General features: G+C 39.7%; 1 protein-coding gene across 7 annotated transcripts in view; it reads left to right on the top strand.

The window, feature by feature from the left end:
• FHL2 (four and a half LIM domains 2) overlaps positions 1-21,025 on the top strand; it is a 42,656-nt gene extending 21,631 nt beyond the window's left edge. For 2 of the 7 annotated variants that reach the window (XM_054812590.1, XM_054812591.1), the window contains exons 2-6: positions 5,892-6,066; positions 13,297-13,471; positions 16,581-16,750; positions 18,400-18,586; positions 20,151-21,025. In XM_054812590.1, coding sequence (XP_054668565.1) covers positions 5,911-6,066; positions 13,297-13,471; positions 16,581-16,750; positions 18,400-18,586; positions 20,151-20,302 — 840 coding nt within the window. In that variant the 5' untranslated portion in view covers positions 5,892-5,910 and the 3' untranslated portion in view covers positions 20,303-21,025. Of the gene's footprint in view, positions 1-5,886; positions 6,067-13,296; positions 13,472-16,580; positions 16,751-18,399; positions 18,587-20,150 lie in introns of those variants that run through there. The other 5 variants (XM_054812589.1, XM_054812592.1, XM_054812594.1 and 2 more) reach the window with 4 other exon arrangements.
• Positions 21,026-21,769: the final 744 nt, after the last annotated feature.

Below are 21,769 nucleotides of genomic sequence, written 5' to 3'. Positions count from 1 at the left end.
GTATGCTTTGGTTATCTGCACATGCTAATGCAGTCCGTCTGCTCAGAAAATTACTCTAAAGTACTTAAAAAGAGACATCGGAATGTTATACCATAGGCAAAATAAGTCAGACATGTACAAGGAAGCTGAGTTGCTGGAAAAACCTAACTGTGATTCTAAAGAATGTTTTAAGGTAACTATAAAAAGTCAATTAAAACTAAACTTTTTTTAAAATAGCTTTTAATATTTAGTGTGTATATAGAAAGGTCTGAGTGGGATATTACAAAGAGGTTTCTTTACTTGGATTTGAGTTTTGTTGGTTTTTATTATTACTATTACGTTCAAATATCAAACCAAGTTTTCCTGGCTTTTGCTAGGGAGCTTCTAGGAGATCTATAAATATCTACTCTGAGCTTAAAACCTTCAGAAGCAGCAACGAACACCTCTGTAATTAGATACTTCGAATATCCTAACCTTGATGTGGACACTGGTAAAGCCATCTGGGCTTGTTAACAGGGCTGTTCTGGGAGAGCAATGACATATTATGTTATAAGGCCTTGATTTCATGAAGACAGGGTGTCAAATTCTTTTGATGAGCTTACTACAGGATTGTTCTTCCATAGCAGCAGCAAGAGAACAAGGCTTCTACTTTCTTCCTAACTTAAAAAGTTAAAGTGCGCAGCCACATCTGTCTATGCATCCTTGTCTTATTTACAAGCTTAGCATAAACCCCAGATCATGGGATACAGGGACACCCAACAACTTGTTCTCTACAGTAATCATGACTCACCTTTTTAAGAACCTACGCAAATGTGATGGTATGAACAACAGTCATAGTAATAAGCTTCAGTATCTCAATAACCTTGCAAAAGTATTTTCCTTTTCTTCTCTTTAATCAAGCAATGCACCTTCATGCAACAGTAACCCAGCAGCCACTGGCAAGGATAGAGGGCCTATGGAAGGAAAAGAATGGCTGGCTGGAGTTCGTGCAGGATGAGCTGTGCATCACTTGCCTCTCAGCACCTGGTTAGCTTTTGCATTGGCCATCTTTAGTGTAAGGAAGCGAATGTCCCTCTGTGGCCCATGGAGGGAGACCTGGCTGTTCTGCATCACCTGGCTTGGCCCCCCACGGCCTGGAGCCCACTGCTAGAGGGTCAGGGATCCAAGCAATACCTGCCCTATGGCCAGCTAGACCTCCAAGCATTCAGGTTCCCTTTGCTTTCCCTCTGTTCTATCATCATGATATCTGCAGGCACTCATTCCATGAATAAAAGCATAAGCTATATCTGCCCAGACAAAGAAAGAGGGCTACTGCCTCTTAACGTCTTTTAGTAAATGTAAACACACAGGGTGAACACTTTGGGTGTTTGCGGTGCGCATCTACTCCAGCTAACTTCTGAAATTCAGGTGGACTCTGACTGTTACTTCTTTTTTCTTCTTGTCAGTGCTATTGGAAAATAGTTGCTTCTTCTTTTCCTAAAGTAAATTAAAAAGAAATAAAATTAGCTTTCCCCTCTCTCCTCTTGCATGGCATTAAGGCCTGGTTTGGAAAAACGATTAGGTCTTAGAAGAGTGGCTTGCAGTTGCTGCAACGAGATGATAGATAACGAATGTGGCAATAGCTGCTAAGTTACAGGAAAATAATCACCTCTTGCCAGAAAGACCAGCATAGTTTGAACTGCTAGTTCATAGTTGCAAAGGATATCATAAATCTTTGCATTTTAGACTTTGGAACATTAACATAAATTGTTTCCAAACGCTCTAGTCCTGCATGGCTTATGTCACTGGAGTTGCCAGACACAAATCTTCCTTTCTCAGAGGAAGGAAAATAAACAGATAGAAAATTCTCCATGTGCACAGTTCTTCTGGAAAAAAGTCAGATGGGAGAAATGTGTGTACATCTTGGAGGACGATGAGTGTCTCCGAAGACCTTTTATTTCCTGCACAGGTGGCTAACAGAACATCCCGCTCCAGTGGCACAGGTAGAGCCCCAGCCCCAGTGACCTAACCGAGGTCAATAGCAAGTCCCTGTTTGGCATCTACAGGGGTTTAATGCTGCATCTCCAGACACTGTTACAGCAAGAGATCAGAGCTTCACCTCACTGAATAAACTAAACAACTACACTTTTTAGACAGTTTCTCCTTGGTTTCCCTCTCTCTCTTGTGCTTGTGCATCTGCACCTCCCAGTGTTCAACACCTCCTAAGAGGGGTTGAAATAAGAGGTGCACAGAACATCTCTTATTAAGCTTGCAGACATAGTTGAAAACCTAGGCAAGGTCTGGGGCAGCTAGTCCCCTTTCCCAGTGGTCAATAGTTTCATGGGATGGGAGAACACCAGATGATTTCTTAATGACATTATGAGCCCTAATTTTTAGGAGGTAATATGATAACTTTAACAATTACAGCTAGTAAAATGAGACTGTTTGAGCAAACAGGGGAAGAAGAACAAGAAGAAAGAAGCATAGTTTTTAAGTCAGCCTACTAAGTTTTTGGTAATTTTTATGCCAATTCTTACTTCCTGGAAGACACAGTGTGGGTGGTGCTAACATTTGGCATAATCTGTAACTTCTCTTCTGGGCATGCAATGGAAAGCTCTTTTCCTTTTGGAGATGTGCTTGTTATGTCTAATGTTGTAGGGGGGAGACTGTATGGCAGAAAAATCAATTTCTCCTTTGTGATAATGTTAGTGATCTGAAAGGGCATAAGTGTAAAATGACTGCTGCGATAAAATCTAAAGACCTTGTTGTACCACAAAGAGGTGTAATAAAGTTAAGCCTCTGGCCCACAAAGCTTTACAGTCAACAAGTATCAAACACAAGAGGAAGAAATAGGTAAATAGATCAATGGCAAGGAGGTTGAATTGCAATTTGTGTCCATCCACAACTGTGAAAGTCTTTCGTTTTTTTTCTTAAAGCACAAAGCAGTGCATAAAGCCTGCACTAAGCTAAACATGATTTTTTTTTATACGACAGGAACCAATGGACTGGTGATGTAAAGGGCCATGTGTACAAAGTGGCAGGCAAAAACATTGCTCAGTATGACTTCGCATTTGTTGTAAGACAACAATGAAATAATTTGTTTGACATTCCTGCTAATTTTTCAGTAGATAGGCCCCGTGATTACTTGACATTTAATTCTCTCCAGAGAAGGAGAAAAACTGTTAAATATCATCAAAATATCACATGGTAGATTGTGAGATGCAATCCAAGGCCCAGATCTAAACAGCTGGAATTTGAGATGCTTCACCCTGAATTCCATCTTTCTGAATGAAACCACATGAACCTGAAATCCTAACCTTAAAAGATACTGGATCCGAAATTGGTCCCAGATCCAATATAAGATTCATGAAACTAAACCAAAAACACAGATCTTGGAATCTTTCCTTTCTTGTCTTTTGATTTCCCAGATCTCTGGAGTTGTGTCTTGAACCCTTCAGTGTCTTCATAGAGCAGAGCTCACCTCTAAACCCGTCTGGGGGACAGAAATCAGGCCTGCCTCTCCCTGCTCGGGGTGAGATGGGGACAATCCACTCTAACAGCCTTAGAGCACATTTAACAAAACTAGATCCCTTTCAGGATAGGGAAGCAAGTGCTCAGGTATTTTCCAAAATAGTGGCAGTGACTATTAAATAATTGGTAAGTAAATTACTAAATAATTACATAAATTATTAAATAAATCTATTAAATAATGCTTGCCTCTCCTCCTGTGAAAACCACCTAGAAAATAATACAGCACTCAAGACGAAACCTCCTGTGACCAAGAGACAGGAACATCCACTTCTAAGGGAATAGTTCTTCCAGTCACAAACTACTTCTATATTTTACATTTAGCAGCTTTGGATGAAGGACAGAAATGGTATAAACCTGTAAAGGAATCACACTCTATGTATTTTGCTTTTACACATCTTGACTGTAGAGAAATTTTTCACTCTTCGGTATCACACATTGACTTCTAATTCAGGGCTAGAAAGAACTAATTCTGAAGAAAGGTGAAAAATGCAAGTTCATAAATGATTCCTGCTCACACTTTAACTTAGTAATAATGTAAATTAACTGTGCAACCAACTCCTACCATTTGGAAAAAATATCTAATAAAGTCTGGCAAAAAGTACAGATTTCTTTCCTAAACACAGACTATTTGGACAAAGCTAGTTCTCCTTTGGGATAGGAAAATTAGTTAGTTCATCCCTACATCACCTGTAGGGTCAAATCAGCTAGACTGCTACTCCTTTTGGGTTGGCCATGGCACAGATAACCAGCTGTCAGAATTTTTCTTCTGAGCACATTTTGGGGTTTGGTAGTTTGTCTCTCTATCTTCATTAGTAGTTACTTGGAGTTCAAAAGATTTTCCAGTAGCTCAGCCACCATTTACCCCTTATTCTGTGCTAGTTACCACACAATTCAGCAGCTGACAGAGTATTAAAAATATAATAAATTTCTAAAAAGCTTTCTAGCTATCAAAACAAACTTTGCCTATTCAGACTACCCTAAAACCTTAATCAAACCCCAGCTATGGGGAATACAAGATAATGATAAAAACTGAAATCCTGGAGGAGAACTCAGGATTTCGGAATGCCCTAAGGGTGACTCCCACCACCAGAAGGAGAGGAAAAACTCCAGATTCGAGCAACCTGTGCCAAGAACACTAAGCAAGTAACAATTTTTTGTTTAAAACTGAGGGCTGAAGTTGGCAAAAGTACTGCGGCTGCTGTAAATGTCACTTGTGTGTGAAAGACAGAGGTAGCCACTTAAGTCATTAGTACCCAAAGCATTTAAGGCTTTATAGATCAAATGTGGCTTAAAGAGGAGATCAGGCCTGGCAGGCAGTGAAGACCACGCAGTCCAGGTGGAATGTGCTTTCTGTCTGGGAAATTCCCCTTCCTAAGCAGGCAGCTATGCCCTGCTCCAGCTGTAACCTCCAAACAGATTTCAGGTGCAATGCACACTGCAAGCCTCAGGTTAAGAAAGCAGCTGATTATTCCAACGAGACCCAAAATAAATTGTCCCAGGTAATGAACATTCATGCAAGTAATCAAAGGCATTTGTGTCATCATTGCCTGTGTGTGCATCCAGAAAATGCTGGAGACATAACAAGATCTGAGGAGCAAACAGCAGTTGTCCCTAATTCAGACAAGCTGATAACATCGTTTGCAGTTTCTTCTACTTGCTTTTCCCCTTCCGTAATCATTGTTTGACATTTGCCTGAACCAGGGCAGCTAGCTCTCACTTGCATCCCAGTACGCTGGGGGCTGTTGGATAACTCATTCAACTGCATCAGAGAAGAATCAGATACACAATCACCAACCCCACACACATCTCTTGCTGTTAACAGCACCCATAGCCCCATGCATGAGCAGAAATGGAGGGTTAGTGGCCCACTGCGGGGCAATGATTGCCATACATTGGCTCACCGAGAATGTTCAGAAGGAAGGAGCAGAAGCACGTAACAGAGGTGCCCAATAGCCTGTGCATGACTAAAGTCTGCCAGCAATGCAAACCTTTGTCTTGCCTTATGGAGATGTTCCTCCTTCCGAAGATTAGCTGGCTCATCCTCTTAACGTACTTGGCTCCCTCTGCCCCCCATGGAGACAGCTTCTTGCTTTGGATCTTTTGGTCAAACTTTATATTTCTTTCCCATGTGAATTCTTTATACTCGGGATTTACTCGTATTCCTAGCTCTGGTCAAAGACAGGTCAGTGGATGGCTAAAATAGATAGGCTACTGTCTTTACCCAGCACTGCAAAATTTATAGTCCAGTTTCTTCCTATCGTGTTGATTTATCTGACTGAAAGTTCAATTGAAATTAAAGTACGATGAGATAAACTGGAATTGATAATAAACACTTCTTGGGGGATTTGGTCAGGTGTAGCTCAGTCTAACAAGTGCCTGTTTCTGTCTTTGTGGCAGGATAGCTGGACTCCAGACAGCAACATGACTGAACGCTTTGACTGCAACTACTGCAAAGAGTCCCTGTTTGGTAAGAAGTACATCCTGAGGGAAGACAGCCCGTACTGTGTGAAATGCTACGAAAACCTTTATTCCAACACCTGCGAGGAATGCAAAAAACCTATTGGCGCTGACTGCAAGGTATGTCAGATTTGTCTTGTCACGGAAGTCTTGACAGAGTAGCCTGGATACGTAGCTCTAAGACATGGTGCTATCACCTGGAAGGATCCATGAGTTCAGCTTAAGGGCTACCTAGGGACTTCTCTTGGTGGGAGAGCATGCTTTCTGGACTCCTGTATCTGCTTTTCACCACTTCCCTTGGTAAACCTTTCTTTACCAAGCATGTTAATAGAAATGGAAGAGCAGCCCTCTCTTCCTGTAAAGCATAGGATGATCTGATGATCTGATGTTAGAAAGTATCTCTAACTCATTAGGAGAGCTCAACTGTCCTTGGGGCCAGCTAAGATCTGAGCAGAAGCTGATTTTGCCTGTCTTTGGGTCAGAGGGAGGTAAGCCACTGCTCGCTTTGTAGTGCCCAAAATTCAGTTGTCATCAAGAGACAAGACACGCTCAAGAAAAGTTGCCAACTCACAGACCACAAAAATCTGGCTAACACTGACCCAGATAATAAGTCAGTTAGAATGCAGTTAGAATAATTACCTTTTAAATACAGAATGATGATAATGGAGTCTAACTATAGATTGCAAAGGAGAGAGCAGAAGCCTTGCTTGTTTGAGCTGTGCACTGCTGTATGACATAGAAACACCTACCTGATACAAATAAGGTGTCACCACCTGCATTTCTTTTAATTAACCAAAACAACTGGAGTTCATGCCAGTTTTAGTCCGACTGAATGAAGACAAATGACATTTGAACCATCCAGTGAAGTGTCTGTTGGACTGCTACAGACAGACTTCATCCAGTGTACATCCTCCTTGCACAAAATTGACCTGTTCAAAGTTGGTCAAGAGTTTTACCAACCGGGTGAGTTTGCACTAGAGCAGCGATTTGCATTGCATGGCCACAGGATTATTGACGGGTATGAGAAGGTCTGATGTTTGATTTCCTACTTTGCTGATCCATACCTCTAGAAGCACCAATTAGTCCCTGTTACTGATACTACTGCTCTATCACTAGTTCAGAGATATAAAAATATATGCTTACTCAGATTAGGAAAAATAAATGTCTCATATCTTCCAAATTGATCTGTCCCACCCTTTTGGCAAATGAGCAGGAAAGCCCCTTTCAGAAGCCTTAAAGAGGTGAGAATGTTTCACCATCATGACAGGGAACTGGCAATAACCTGTAAGAGGGTATAAAACTGCCAGCTTTCCTACAGCTCATAAATATTCAGATTAGAGAAGAGATACAGCTGGCCTGACCTGAAAAAGCAAAATATTTCTGCCCCATTCCAGAATGTGCTTTTGTTTTAAGGTCTCTTTCTAATCCCCTGAGAAGATATTTCCATGTGTTGATATTCAAGAATTTAGAAAGTTGGACCAGCTTCAACAAATCTCGGACAAAGTATTCAGGAATTAATCAGGCTGAACTTTTCAACCCAGATTTATGGATTTAGGGAGTGTGGGTGTTATCCAATATACTGCTCTTCTGTACTTTTAAGCAAGACACGCTCTAATAGCAGATAGAAAAGAAAGCCCCTAATTGTCTGCAATGTAAGAAGACTATTTTATACATGTGAAGAACCAGAACTATATATGGAAAACACAACTATAAGATTTCTTAAAGAACTATAAAGTGTACCAGAAACAAATGTGTCCCTTTTTGTTTCTGTGACTGCTGTCTCTGCCTGTCCAGGCTTTATGCTGCAGCTTTTGATCCTGTTGACCAATTTTAACAAAATTCTGACAGATGGGTAAAGGTTGCAAACTTAAATTCCTACAAGTTTTCTGTAAAAAAAATATGTGGTTGGGTAGAAAAAGACATCCTATTTATGTTCCCATTGAGAGGAAAACTAGAATAGTTTTTCAATGACAGTAATAGATGCTAGAGAATACATTTGAGAGCGCCCTTCCAAGTGCCTCAGCCACAAGATAAGTTTCAGAAGAAGCTTGTGCACTGTATGACTGAACGTAATTCAGCCGTGAGACGCAAAGTCATGAAAAATCACGCTTCTGCTCCTCATTAAATTGTATGTATACACAAGTATATAAACACATAAGAAATACACACATATATACACACACAGACATATATGTATGTATTTATATATATGTATCTTTTTACACATTGCATTTACATTTTCCCCTGAGCAAAGAATTAAAAATGTACTGTGTTTGGGAATAAACCCAGTATGTTTACTGCATGTACACAACGGAGTCCATATTTATTTGTATGTTCTGACACAGCCTTTATACAGCTGTAAAAATTGGAACTGAAACTTAATGGAGTAAAAGTGTTATCAGAAAGTGTCCCATCCAGGCCTCCGCATCTGGCAGGGGCACGCACCCTCACATCAACATTATAACCTGAAAAGCTCCACGTAGCTCTCACCTCAGATTCCTCCTTTCCAAGTCCCTTCTTGGCCACTGGCCACTGCTGTTTCTCTACACTGAGAAGAGCCAAACTGAGAACGCAGCTGCAGCTGAGATGCTCTTCATTCCCCTCCTATGAGCCCTCCCAGTTAAAAGCCACCCTCCTACAGCAGAAAGGGTTACGCCAAAGTAAAACAGCCAGCCCTCCGTCTCTGATGCTACTTGTAGTGTATCAGCACTGGTGCAAAGCATCATCCCACCTGAGCTGAACTTAAGCCTGCTCAGACACTGGTAACACTCCAACTCTTCCAGCACTGGGCTCTGAGAGGGTCAAACACGTCAAATTTTCACCTTGTGTTTTAGCTATGGCACAGAGAGCCCATAAGACCACTATCCTGAAGACACCAGAAAAACATTATGCCATTTCTCTCACAGCTATTGCACATTATCCATATGCCAACAGGTTCTAATAGAAATTTATTCTTTCTAAAAAAAAAAAAAATTGGCATCTTGTCACCCACATTTCTGGCAAACACTCACCACACCTACAGTTTCATGCTTCTTTGTGGAAATCCATCCATTATATTCTCATTTGCTTAACTGCTGAAGTGTGACTTTTCATTGATTTTGGCTTTTTTAATAGTTTCCTTGCAGAAACGGTCACAAATATAAGAAATACATAAAGTAATCCAGTGTTTAATACAGTCCAGAAGTTGGCCTTGGCAGGCAGGAGGGGGTGAAAACTCTCTCTGCAAAATGTAGAGAATGAAATTAAAAGTGTTTTGTGACATAAAGTTACTGTGTCAGCACGCAGACCAAAAATTAATCAAAAGGGTCAGTCTTACACTCAAACTTAAAAAAAAAAAAAAAGCCTCTTGTAATGTGAATCAGGAAAGGGAGAAAATATTTGGTTTTCCCATTTTTAATGTTTAAACCTTGTCCCGAGTTGCAACACTTTTTCAGTGCATTACTGAACATCAGACTACACGTTGTGAAGTGGAATGGTAAAAGAGGCAGACAGCTTCATCTCTTCTCATATCCCTAAGGTGCTGGGTTCAGCACAATATCACCTATTTTTACCTTTTCTAAACATGCTTTTGATAGGGAAGTACCAGTTTAACGTATTTGTTTTGCTACAGGGTGTACATGACTAAAATCTGTGCAGCATTTTGTTGTCATACCCCATTTCCTCTGCTCAACCTTCTGAAAAGAGCATTGTGGCATGCAAAGAAGTCTGACGTAGTCTTCACTTATGAACAAACACATAGAGTTACTCTTCTGGTAATAATCTCTCTAACCTTCCTCTTCCTGTTGGGTCCCCGTTGAAAGCCAGTTCAGGAGAAAAGGTAATACAAAATGGCTTAAGTTTACTTCGACTTATCAAGCTAGAGTAGAAGACAATGCAGTTGCAAGGTACGAGGAGTCTATGCTTAACCCACTTACCTGGTAACTCTAGTCCTGGGGCTCTTCTAGTTTAAAAAACAGCGGAGGCACCAGCAGTCCCATCCTAGAGGCCAAATAAACCATGCTGGATCAAAACTACACAGAACTATGGAGGAGCTATAAAATGTGATTTTGCCAATGCTGAAAGTTATCTTGACAAAGTTTTCTTTGGGGGTAACATCATGAAAATAAGTGAAAATAAAATTGTTTAAAAAGCACTTAATGGCTTTTCAAAACCAGAAGTTTCAAACCCATTTGGGTTTGGAGATGAGTCTAAAGTTTTGGATAGAAATAGGATCAGCATTAAGTTTTGCTTGCACCATATTCTTACAGTCAGTCATGTGAGTGTGCACCAAGGACCTCCACCTGGCCCACTCTCTGGCATCTGTTTGAGCAACATCCACCATTCATTTGGTTGTCCCAAGGACCAGCATTGCCCTCCTCCCCTTCTCTTTTCACTAGCAGCACATCTGGAACTAGTCTGCAGCACTCTGCACTTCAGTTGCAAAACGCTTGTGCAGGAGAGACCTTGTCCATGAGCAAAACACTGTTTCACTTCTCAAATGCCAATGTATGGTAATTCTTCAGTCTCTGTAGTTACGTGTGCTTTACCTAACAAGAACACGGGGCTGTCAGTTTTCATAGATAGATGCACAGATCGATCGCAAAAAGAGTCATTCCCCAGGTTTCTTTTAGGCAACAAGGGAAGCTGCATTTAAAACTACAGTTAAAATATGTAGCACCGGGGACTCATTTCCCTCAGGCTGCATAAAGCGGCTGAGAAGTCATGCTCGTCAATATTTTAAGGATACACTCCAGTTCTGAGTCCACAGTAGTAATTTTCTTTATTAGTTCTTCCTGGAAATCCATGCAATAAACAAGAATTAGCTGTATATCACTTGCACCTTCTGCTGGAACACATTTATTTGGGTTACAATTAGCTAGTGTAACCTAGAGCTCACACCCCTAGAGTAAACCTAATGCTCTTTCAGCTTAAGTGAGGACCAGCCTAACAGTGAGGCAAGCTTGACACCCGTTTTGCACATGCTCCGGTGTAGAATCTGTTCCAGGTCAACACAGCCACAGCTTATGTACATGCCAAAGGCTCCAGTTACATACGCAACACACTGAAGCAGACCAGCCCTGATTTCTGGTGACTTTATTACACTGACCTAAGAACAATCATGATGCAGAAACTGTTGGACTTCCTTGCTTCAGATGTGACAGATTCAGAGAGAGAAGGCAATATCCATTTCATCGCTCTACTATTGTGCTGCAGGCACGTCAAAGCCAGACATCTTAGACTCCCTCTACATTCGATGACAATATCTGTTATAATCATCCAAGGTAGCTAAAGATTATTGAAGTCAGTCTGTATCTTGGGTACTTTGGGTTGCAGTTGCGCTTCATCGCTTTCCCGTGATGAAATATCTGCTACTTTCACCTACCCAGCTACTGTCTATATGAGCTGTCATCGTAACTGACTCAAGGATCAAACCTTTCATCATTGACACCTAATCCTTGTCTTCATTACTCCTCTTCTAAAAGGCACGGACCTTCTCCAGGGTATAATTTTATTGATAAAACAAGGCAGAACAAAAGCAGATATCAGCACATGAATTTTAGAGATTAAAAATAGCTTGCAGAATATTGCAAAAAAGAGGAGAAAGGCAACAAGTGGGGAAAAAAAATATGAATACATCCTGTTACAAGAGAAAGAAAACCAGATCTGTTGTCATTCTATTTTCTAGCAGGGAAATTTCACATTTTGGAAAATTCTGTTTTCTGTATGTTGTATTTTTCTGTTGAAAATATTATTCCCCTCTGAGATCAGATTTAAGCTATTTAACTTCATTTAAGGAGAAAAAAATGTAAGTAACTTCCAAATAAGGTTTTTTTAAAAAAATTTGCTATTAGAAAAGATTAAAATTTTACAGTCAGAAATTTGCATATTTTCCAAAGGAGTTAGCTGAAATGAATACAAGCTGAATAAACAACTGTCTGAAAGCTGTAAAGTGGGAGTCTTAACTGTTCTATGGCAGAGTGCAACCTCAGAGATGAAAGACACATTGAGTACCCATTGTTACTCACAGTGATTTAAGAAATTTAGGTGAGTAGCGCAGACGTCCAAAGCAAAATTCTTTATTGCATGGTCAAACTCTGACTGCAGTTACTATAGTTTAACAAGTTACCACATATCAGCTGAGCTAGGCAAAACTATTTCCGTGTTTCCTGTTAGCTTTTTATGAGAACAAGGCTCCTGCAGTGCTGTTATTTTAGGTTAACCTAAATACACAGTATCTTTCGTTTGCTCTAGGCTAAGATTGCGCATTTGGAGTTACCTGTGACTGTACTGACTGGCACAGAGCAGTTTAGGCCAGATTATGTTTGAACACTTTGTGATGCTTCCATTTACACAATAAAAAAATCTGATGTTCTACAACTCATTTTCTTCCTTCTGTTGACCAAAGTAATTCAGTGCTTGTAATTAATCCACAGTGGATCTTGAGCAAGAACCTGAGAAGTTATTTCTGCTGCAATTTTATACTCCCCATTCATGACACTACTAGCCCCTCACACTCCCACCTCAAATGAAAGCCTATATATTTTGGGGGAGACACCCTTTCTTGTAATGATCTAAGCTCCTTCTTTTTTTTGAAGTCCAAAGACACTGTTCAAGTGTTACATGATTAGGCCACCTTAATTTAAATTTTAAAAGGCACGATCTATACCTTTAGGTCATAATTTTTAGAAGGACTAGGGTTTTTTAAATAATAAAAATACCACTGCAGAAGGTATTTTAAATACTTAGGTGCCCATGCTAATCCCTTGTCCAGAGTGTTCTGGATCACTGGCTGCAGGTATAATGTGATCGCTCATCTTTCAGTCTGATCTACATTTGAAACACAGGTAAACCAAAACACAAGAGTCAGTAAAAATTAGTCACAGTTAAAAAAAAAAAAAGGAATAGCGATCAGACCAATTCCACCCTTGGTGTAAATCTGTTGAACTGAATAAATACCAGAAAGTAATTGGGAAAAGGATTTCTGTCCAGGAGTGCACAGCTATGGAAACAGCAATAGCTAGGACAAATAGGGGAAGTCTATTATACCTATGAGGTTAACAAGTTTTAATCTGACTCAAAACCAGGGCTTTAGTCTCAAAGGAAATACCTAAATGAAACTAGTTGTTCCTCTGCCACAGACAAAAAATGAAGCCTACCTTGAACTGAAAAAGAGTCGATAGTTGTCATGAACTGCTCTTGGTTATCATAGCAAAATAAGTTCACCTTCATCAGAACATTTTGTTTTCTTGAGCTGTGCAAATTAGCCTCAGCTCCTGGCTGTGGCTCACATTTGGACGTGCTAGCATTCTCTGAGCTTCCAGTTGTGCAAAGTATTTATTCTGCTTACTCGGTGGTTTTGGATTTCTACAGGATCTGTCTTACAAGGACCGCCACTGGCACGAAACCTGCTTCCACTGCTTCCAGTGCAAGAATCCATTGGTGGACAAACCCTTTGCTGCAAAAGAGGAACATCTACTTTGTACTGATTGCTACTCCAATGAATACTCTTCCAAATGTAATGAGTGCAAGAAGACTATTATGCCAGGTTAGGATGCTCACTTTTTGGACTAAGAAAAGATTAGGCTACATATCAAGCCCAAACTCAGCAAAACTTGTGACAAATGTTTTTCCTTGACTATCTCTGCTAAGTCATGGTGAACTTTATAAAATACAGTTGATGGTGCACTGTAAGTCATTTCCATGACCGGAACACATAATTTTCATGATGGATCATGACAGAACTGTTATTCACATGAAGTGGATTACTCTTGAAAATTAGTATTTATTTCATTTAGCATTCTTGTTAATGGGATTTATAATTTTCTACCAAAGTATTCATTAAAAGACTTTTGATGGATGGACAACTAAAATTGATCTTTCCTGTCCAATCCCAACTTTGTCTTCTGTCTTGATTGGCTTCCACTGTCTGAATACCAGAGGAAGCCTGCAAATTTAACAGTTTACTTAATTAATGACTTAGCTTTTTATGTAACTACTCTAAATTTATCTTCTCCCATAAAAATGAAAAATTGGTCAAAGAAAGGTCTTTTTCGAGCACAGAGAAACAAGAAGGAGCTATTTTCTCTTTTGAGTTAGGTATCCAAGAAAATAGATGCCTGAAACATGAGGTTATAGTAATAGATTGCTAAAACCTCATTTGCTCATGACAACACTATAGCACTCTGTGATGATTTGAGGGCTTAAAGCGGAAGGAATATTGGTCCAGAAATAAAATATTAAAAAGCAATTTGAAGAATCCACATACATGCTCCATAATGATTACTAGTTACTTTTTCCAGTTAAATTTTTCCTTGGCTGGTTCTCACAATGATCATCTTAAACAAAAGCTGAAAAACACAACTTTCTTTGTCCACCTAAGACGTTTTGATAAAAATGAGAGCCTGATAATGAAATAGAACATCTAGAAACAACAAAGATATTTAAAAGCAGATGGCCCTATTGATTCATGATTGAGTATAAGCATCTCCTTTTATTTACTCCATGTACGCTTGTTTTTACCGATACAGCACTAACAAATGACATGCTTGAGACCAACCCGTGGTAGTTTTAGAGCTGGAACTACACGTACATGTATATATTTTTAAGATTGTTCATCAAATTCACCCCCATGTTCAATAAGCTCATTTACAGAATGGATCTCTTTTTGCCTGTTATGCAAGATATGGATTAATTAGTAGTAATGGAGGCTGGATTCAGCAACTCGGAGAATCCCTTCTTCTCTTATAATCTGAAACAGAAGACATAATTTTTTATGAAGCTTTACAACAACAATTGGTCTTTAGCTGTTAGCTTAACATAGCCATGATGTCACCACATTCAGCAAGCAGTCCACCCAGCATGTATTTTCTACTTACGCAGCACACCATGTTAGTACAGGAGCTACACCAGAGCACTGTGATCACCAACTGAAGCATAATTCATTTTGAAAGAACCAGCAAGTGGTTGGATACCCTTTATGGAGCCTGTTAATGCTACACTTGCCCTTTGCTTTGCTCCACTAAATGTACAATTTAGATTTAATAAAGCATTATCATGACAAGCCCATTAAATACTAAAGTAATTACAAGCTTGATCTTTCAGTCCTTCTGCAAACTAAACTCCTACTGACTTCAGCCCAGCAGCTAACAAAACAGGTTGCCTTGTGTTTCAGTGACAACACAATCCCAAAGAGAGAACAGCTAAAATTGTGAAAATAAAATTCTAGACTACTAAAAAAACCCCAAAAGTATCCACATCTCCTTTTTCCAGAATGTCATTCCTTCAAGGACTGATTTAGCTGCTTCTTGATATGATGCAGAGAGGGCATAATTCTTCAAAAGTATCCATTAATAAAATGGATCAGAAATATTCAAGCATCGGCATCAGGCAGAAAGATAATTAACAGTTCACTTACTACGCTCCTGCAAGTCAATTCTTTAAAAAAACCCAATAATAATCCTGAAGTATGCCTCCAGGCAGAATTTAATGAGAAAAAGAAGAAAAATATGCAACTAGTAAACAAAGAGAAATTAATACTTGAGATGGGGAAAAAATGGTAAAACTTCACCCTGCAGTAATGGGGGTGGAGAGAGTTGGCATCAAAGGAGTTAGCATGGTTCTTCATCATTAGCCAACATATGATCAGCTTGTCAGTCCGCCAAGCGCTTGACATCATGTTTGTTGCTACAGGCTTTAAAAGTACTGCAGAACTGTAGAAGCATCATTTGTTTGTTTTCCCATCTGGCCAGTATCAAATATTCTGACTCAAAGTGGTACATAGGAAATTATACAGTGTGCGAAGAAATTTCTCCACATAATAGGGCATCTGCAATTTCCTGGAGGGGCTCAGAGTCCACCTGTCATACAGTGGACTGAATCTGCAAAGTACAGTATCTGTACCCTAAAACTTCATTCTAGACAAGCACGTTTAGCTCCTAACTACCGTACCACTTTTCTGATTTTCAGTAAAGGATTGTTTAAAGATTTTTCTTCCTTTCACATAGCAACCGTGGTTTAAATACAACTGAAGACAGAGAGAAAGCTTCTCTCTCAGTGAAAGTTTCAAGACACAGAAAAACATTTAGCATAAGTGTTGCAGAGCTGGAAACCACTGCAAATTTATAGTGGACTTCATTGAGGACAGGAACAAGGCCACAGAGCAGATACAAAGTCATCCTTTTTCTCAGACAGTGACTACACTCTATTGGGAAAGGGAGGCAAGAAGTTCAGCAGGAATTAACCAGGTAGCTTGTAGCGGTCTAAAAAAGAAGCAAAAAGGACTTGGAATGAATGAAGTCAATGGCCTTACCTTCACCCAGCACTAGCAGCACCTTTTATTGGTGTCTCCCCAATTCCCCAGAATCTTCCTGTTCATTAGAATTCATTATTAACTCTAATAATAATAATAAAAGGTGTCCTAAGCCTTCATTATTAGCAGTAAGTATTTCTCTTCTTTACAGGAGGAGAAGCAGCATTCACTCTCCAAAAACTTAAAATGGTGCCCAATACCACACAAAGCTGACAGAACCATGAAATAGCCTCTGTCGCATAGCTGCACTGCTTATTGATTGACAGGCAGCTGTCAGGCAAATGAGCTACAAATTGCATCAGTCTTGGCCCAGAGGAGTTCACTTGATGCTCTGGTCTCATTACAGGTACTCGGAAGATGGAATACAAGGGCAACAGCTGGCACGAGACCTGCTTTATCTGCTACCGCTGCCAACAGCCTATTGGGACAAAGAGTTTCATCCCTAAGGACAATCAAAACTTTTGCGTACCTTGCTATGAAAAGCAGTTCGCCATGCAGTGCGTCCAGTGCAAGAAGGTAGTGCTCTTATTTTACCCACTGAAAGCTTAAGGGATTGAAGTCCACCCCATTTTACACCCATGTAGGTAGCATATCTTATCTTCCTCTGTGTGTTAAAAGATTCAAAATCAACTGATTTTAAAAATAATATAATTTCAGCTCCCATCCTGCACCAGGCACAGCATTTACTACATTGAGAATTCTCTTACTCAAGGTTAAAGATCCCTTTGTATTGAAAGCATCCAGAGAACACACTTTAAAAAACAAAACAAAACAAAATTAAAATTCTGCAGTGGAATAATCTCATTTCAATATATAACCCATCATATATCACATATCCAAACATTTCAACTGGAAGGAAGATGAGCTAACCCTTAGAATTTTAAAAAATGATCAGTAAGTTCAAGCCAGGCAGATAAGCTTTAGACAGAGCAAATGCTGTTCTAGCAATAAAGACTAGTGAACACAATATGCTCAAGAGTCTGACTTCCTAGGCTAAGGACTTTTTATTTGTGATTTTCCTAAATTCTATACACAGACATTGATAAGAATTTTAGAATTCGTTCCTAAAAAATTCTCATCACTTACAGAAGTAACAAATCCCAGTTTCCTATGGATATGTTCATACGCAAAGACAATCAAAACAGTAAATTCCCTTTCCCAGTGCCACTGTTTCCTCTTTGAATCCCTTCACCCTCCGCGTACTTCCAGCCACCACCTGTGCCCGCACTACCCAGGCTTTCTTCCACACGTGCTATCTGCTCGTTTGCCCTTCCAGGCAAACGAAGCTGCAGTCTGGTCAGACATACCAGCTGGCCAGGAACGACTGCATCTTTGCTGCTGCACAGGCAAAACCAAACAGGTAAAGGCTCAATTTTTCTTTCAGCCTTTGTGTACCTAATTACCTTTACTACCTCCTATGCATCGATCAATTTTCTGAAGCTCCTAGCAGTTTCATATCTTAAAAACTCTGTCTAGTGTCCAATTTTAACCACATTTAAGAACAGGCTCAAAAATACTTGGGAGAGAGGCAAAGACACAGATGAATACACCTATTAGGTAGCATGATTCCCAGGGAATCTCTCTTTAGTGAAGAAAGGAAGAAAAAATAAAAGTGACCAATTTTACAGCCTTCTTAGGAACACTCAAAGGAGCAAAAAAGTTCAGTTTGTCTAACATCAGGGAAACTGTTTTTGTAACTGTACCACAACTTGTTGTAAGAGGAAAACCCCAAAGTCTGGAGAAGCAGAAAGCAAAGACTTCAGCTAAAATTTGAAAGAAAACAGTCTTTGCCAAGGAAAGTAACAGGGGAGTTGTAAGGTAGTTCCTTCCCCGTGAAAAATGGGACAGGTGACGGAACAGAGATGAGATGAATCCTACCACATAAATATGAAAAGTGACATCCAAAGAGCAGCTTTACAAAGAAAGAGGATAATGGAGAGTGAGATTATACAATATATGGAGAATAAAGTACTTTTAGTATGGGGCTTTTTTGTATAGATTAGGAAATTAAAATAAATCACTTGCATGCTTTTGTCAAGGTTAACTCCAGCCTTCTTTCCCTCCTCCCACCCACAAAAACCTCATCGCCCTACCTCTCTACCAAATCAAGATACAAAGTTGCCACCTTCAAGAAAACACTTTCTGTCTCACTTTCCATAAAACAGGCTATCACTACAGGAGGTGTTACTTACCGGGAGCAGCCATGGCATAAGGAGTGCTTCGTTTGTACTGGATGCAAGAAGCAGTTGTCTGGACAACGCTTTACCTCCAGGGATGAGTTCGCATATTGCCTGAGCTGCTTCTGCAACCTCTACGCCAAAAAGTGTGCTGGATGCACAAACCCAATCAGTGGTAGGTCTCTCATGGCCAGTGCCTTTAAATTTTGGGTTGGCTTGGGTTTGGTGGTTTGGTTTTTTTTCCTCAATGAACTGCTTCTAATAGTACAAATAATTCAATAATTCATTCTGAATAACTTGAGAGACTCAAGAAACTACGCAATTCAAGATGTGTGAAATTAAATACTTATGATGCCTTTCAAGTGCCTAACAAAAAGAAATGGAAGTGGTCCTTAAATTGGTTTCCTCCTTTTCACCTGATTTTCATGGAACATGGTGGACAGACAGTAACAGAGCTATGCACATAGCGGGATATGTACGTTCTATATGTTGATCCACTTGTGTTCATTAGAGGGATCACTGACCTCAGCAACAACAGTCCTTCCATCAGCAGAAAGCATCTAACTGGCTTCTACCTCATGTTGTAGCACAGTGCATTTCTTCCCTGACTTTTTGGGACAGCAACTGAGAAATCACAGGGCTTTTAGATACAGCTTTCCAGTACAAAAGTACTTAAAAGACCGACTGCTTAGACCTTTACTACAAAACACTTTGCATAAAAATATAACCTCCTCTATGAAGTAATCAGCATTTAACAGCATGATCCATACAGTCCAAGACTGAGAATCTGAGTTCTATCTGAACCATTGTCTCTCGTTATTGCTCTGCCCTTGCACCTGTCCTTCAGTAACACATGCTTGATTGCATCGCTCCTAGAAAAGTCCGTGTGTAACCCCACAAGTACCGTTTTCTGTTCATGTGGAAGAGGCATTTCTCTTTTGAATATTGCAGTCCTTTCTACCATATGCTTTTTTTCAAATGTTGCTACTAAAGGCAAAACCAAACAGAACCCCTTCTCATCAGGTAAGAGACATGCCCAACTAAGTATTTTCACTGACTTCCACCTAGTCATTCCAATGCACCATATTCAAACCGCTTGTCATTTCTGAGGTTAAGCAAGAGATAATTACTACTAAGAGACATTTATTTGTTCCTTTTCTCTTTTATCCTGTACTACTTCAATACTCCTCATGATAACCTCCATAGCCTCACACTCTTCAATGTTTTTTTGCAGTTTGCTAACCTGCTTCTTTTCTTGAGGCACTCTTCCTTCAAAGCTTTGAATCAAGTCATGACACACAACCTGTCAGACTTCTTTTTTTAATGACCTAAATGCATTTTTACAAAACAAAATTAACTTACTCAGATGCCATAGAACATTCTGTAAAAAAACCTATCAGACTTCTGTCTGGGGCAGTTGCTTTCCTTTTCTTCTGCTGTATATCATAATGTCATCCCTTGAAAGATCATTTCTGCCGTTATCACCAGTGATAACAGTCTAGTGCGCTAACTTGGCTGAACACAACAGAACTATTTGAGGATGCAAATATTGCTTGCTATAGGATAAGGGTGGCAAAAATAGCACAGCAACAAATAGATTTGTCACAAAGGCATTTTATTTTTTCACTACTATATGTCAGATCTCCATAGCAATCCATAAGGGAAGTCTGAAATAGCATCACTTGATGGCTGAAGTGCTATTCTTTTCTTGTAACAGAATGCTTTTGGTTTTCAAACAGGACTCGGAGGAACCAAGTACATCTCCTTTGAAGAACGGCAGTGGCATAATGATTGCTTTAACTGTAAGAAGTGCTCTCTCTCATTAGTGGGTCGTGGCTTCCTCACAGAAAGGGATGACATCCTCTGCCCTGAATGTGGGAAGGATATTTAAAGCTCAAAATAAGAGGTGGGGAGAGGGGAGGAAAGCCATGCTTGCAATATATAGTCTGAAATACACGGATGTTTGGAACTAGCTTTGCCACTCTGTGTTTCGCTGTATTATTAACATCACTTAACCTTTTTCTTCAAACTCCAAATCTGGAAGGAAAACAACGTCAAAATCTCTAGTAGCAGCACTGGTGTTTAAGATTTCTACAGCTAACCAAAACTAATGCAAAACCTGAGATGTAAAACTAGTTGGGTGTTATTGACATAACATACTCTTTTTTCTTTTTTTTTTTCCTTCCACTAAATATTCCAGTTACGAGCAAGTGATATAGTTCAAGGATTACAATGGCCACCCACAATACATTCATAGATGGATATTCAGGGCGAAACCCTCAGCCCGCTGAAATCAATGGCAAACACCATTCAATTTCAGTAAGGCTGTGGTCTCACCTCAGTGTTCTTGAGCTATGTGACTAGTGTGTGCTGTCAAGTGTGTAGAAAGACTGCGAACGTAGAGGGTGTTTCAACGTACAAGGATTTGTGCTATGCCATAAAGAGATAACGATAAAACAGTTGAAGTGGGAGTGCTTCATAACAGGTACATTTTATTGCATGACTAGCTGATCATTGTGTGAAGTACAAGTTCTGATTGACAGTATCGGTATTACAGTTAGTCAACATTACACTGCACATTGTATTTTTCAAAATAAAATCATTTTAAACAGAACCGTGAGTGTGCCTTAATTGTACTTACATATTAGATATTTACAAATAAAATGCTTTCACAGTCTGAAGAAACACAACACAAAAGCCATACAAACACAACCCTTTTTGCACCCAGTCATTATGAAAGTGTGGAGTTTAGACAATCCTCCTACGGGCCATGCTGATACAACAGTCTTCTACTAAGTAAAATCAGTGGGAAAATTATCAGCAAAACTGAACATCTGTATGAAAATACTGAACTGACCGCAGCTGATAAAAATGTGTTCATAGGCTCTAAGCTCAAAACCAAAATATTATCGTTCTCAGCAAGCAAGAAGGTCAAGACAACTCAAAAGACATTTAATCTTTGGGAAAGTCAGAAGTTTAACTTCTGTACTAGGGCATGCTTTAATTTTGCTCTGTATTGCAATACGTAATACCCTTTGCTCAAGCATCACTTCTGCTACATGTTTGCTGCAAAGGCAACTGTCAGCAACAGTGTGCTGGCAGGACAGTAAAATGAAGAGAAAACAATCCAAAGGAAGATAACTTTTCCTAAAGCAAACTTCAAGAAATACAGCCATGTTACGCAATGTACGATCCTAGTACACCTTCCAGATTGAATTAATTTGTATCCAGCAAAAGGAGAAAAGTAATATATCACACTTCCAACAGGAATCTTCAGATGTGGAAAGAAGATTTAGGAGTATACTTACTGTGTGTGTAACTGGGTAGGGAAAGTTCGCTCCTAGTTCCTGCCACCACT

Source organism: Grus americana, chromosome 1 (assembly GCF_028858705.1).
Source record: "Grus americana isolate bGruAme1 chromosome 1, bGruAme1.mat, whole genome shotgun sequence".
Lineage (NCBI taxonomy): Eukaryota > Metazoa > Chordata > Aves > Gruiformes > Gruidae > Grus > Grus americana.
Note: the sequence above shows the minus strand (reverse complement) of the source record. Positions and strands in the feature narration are given on the sequence as shown.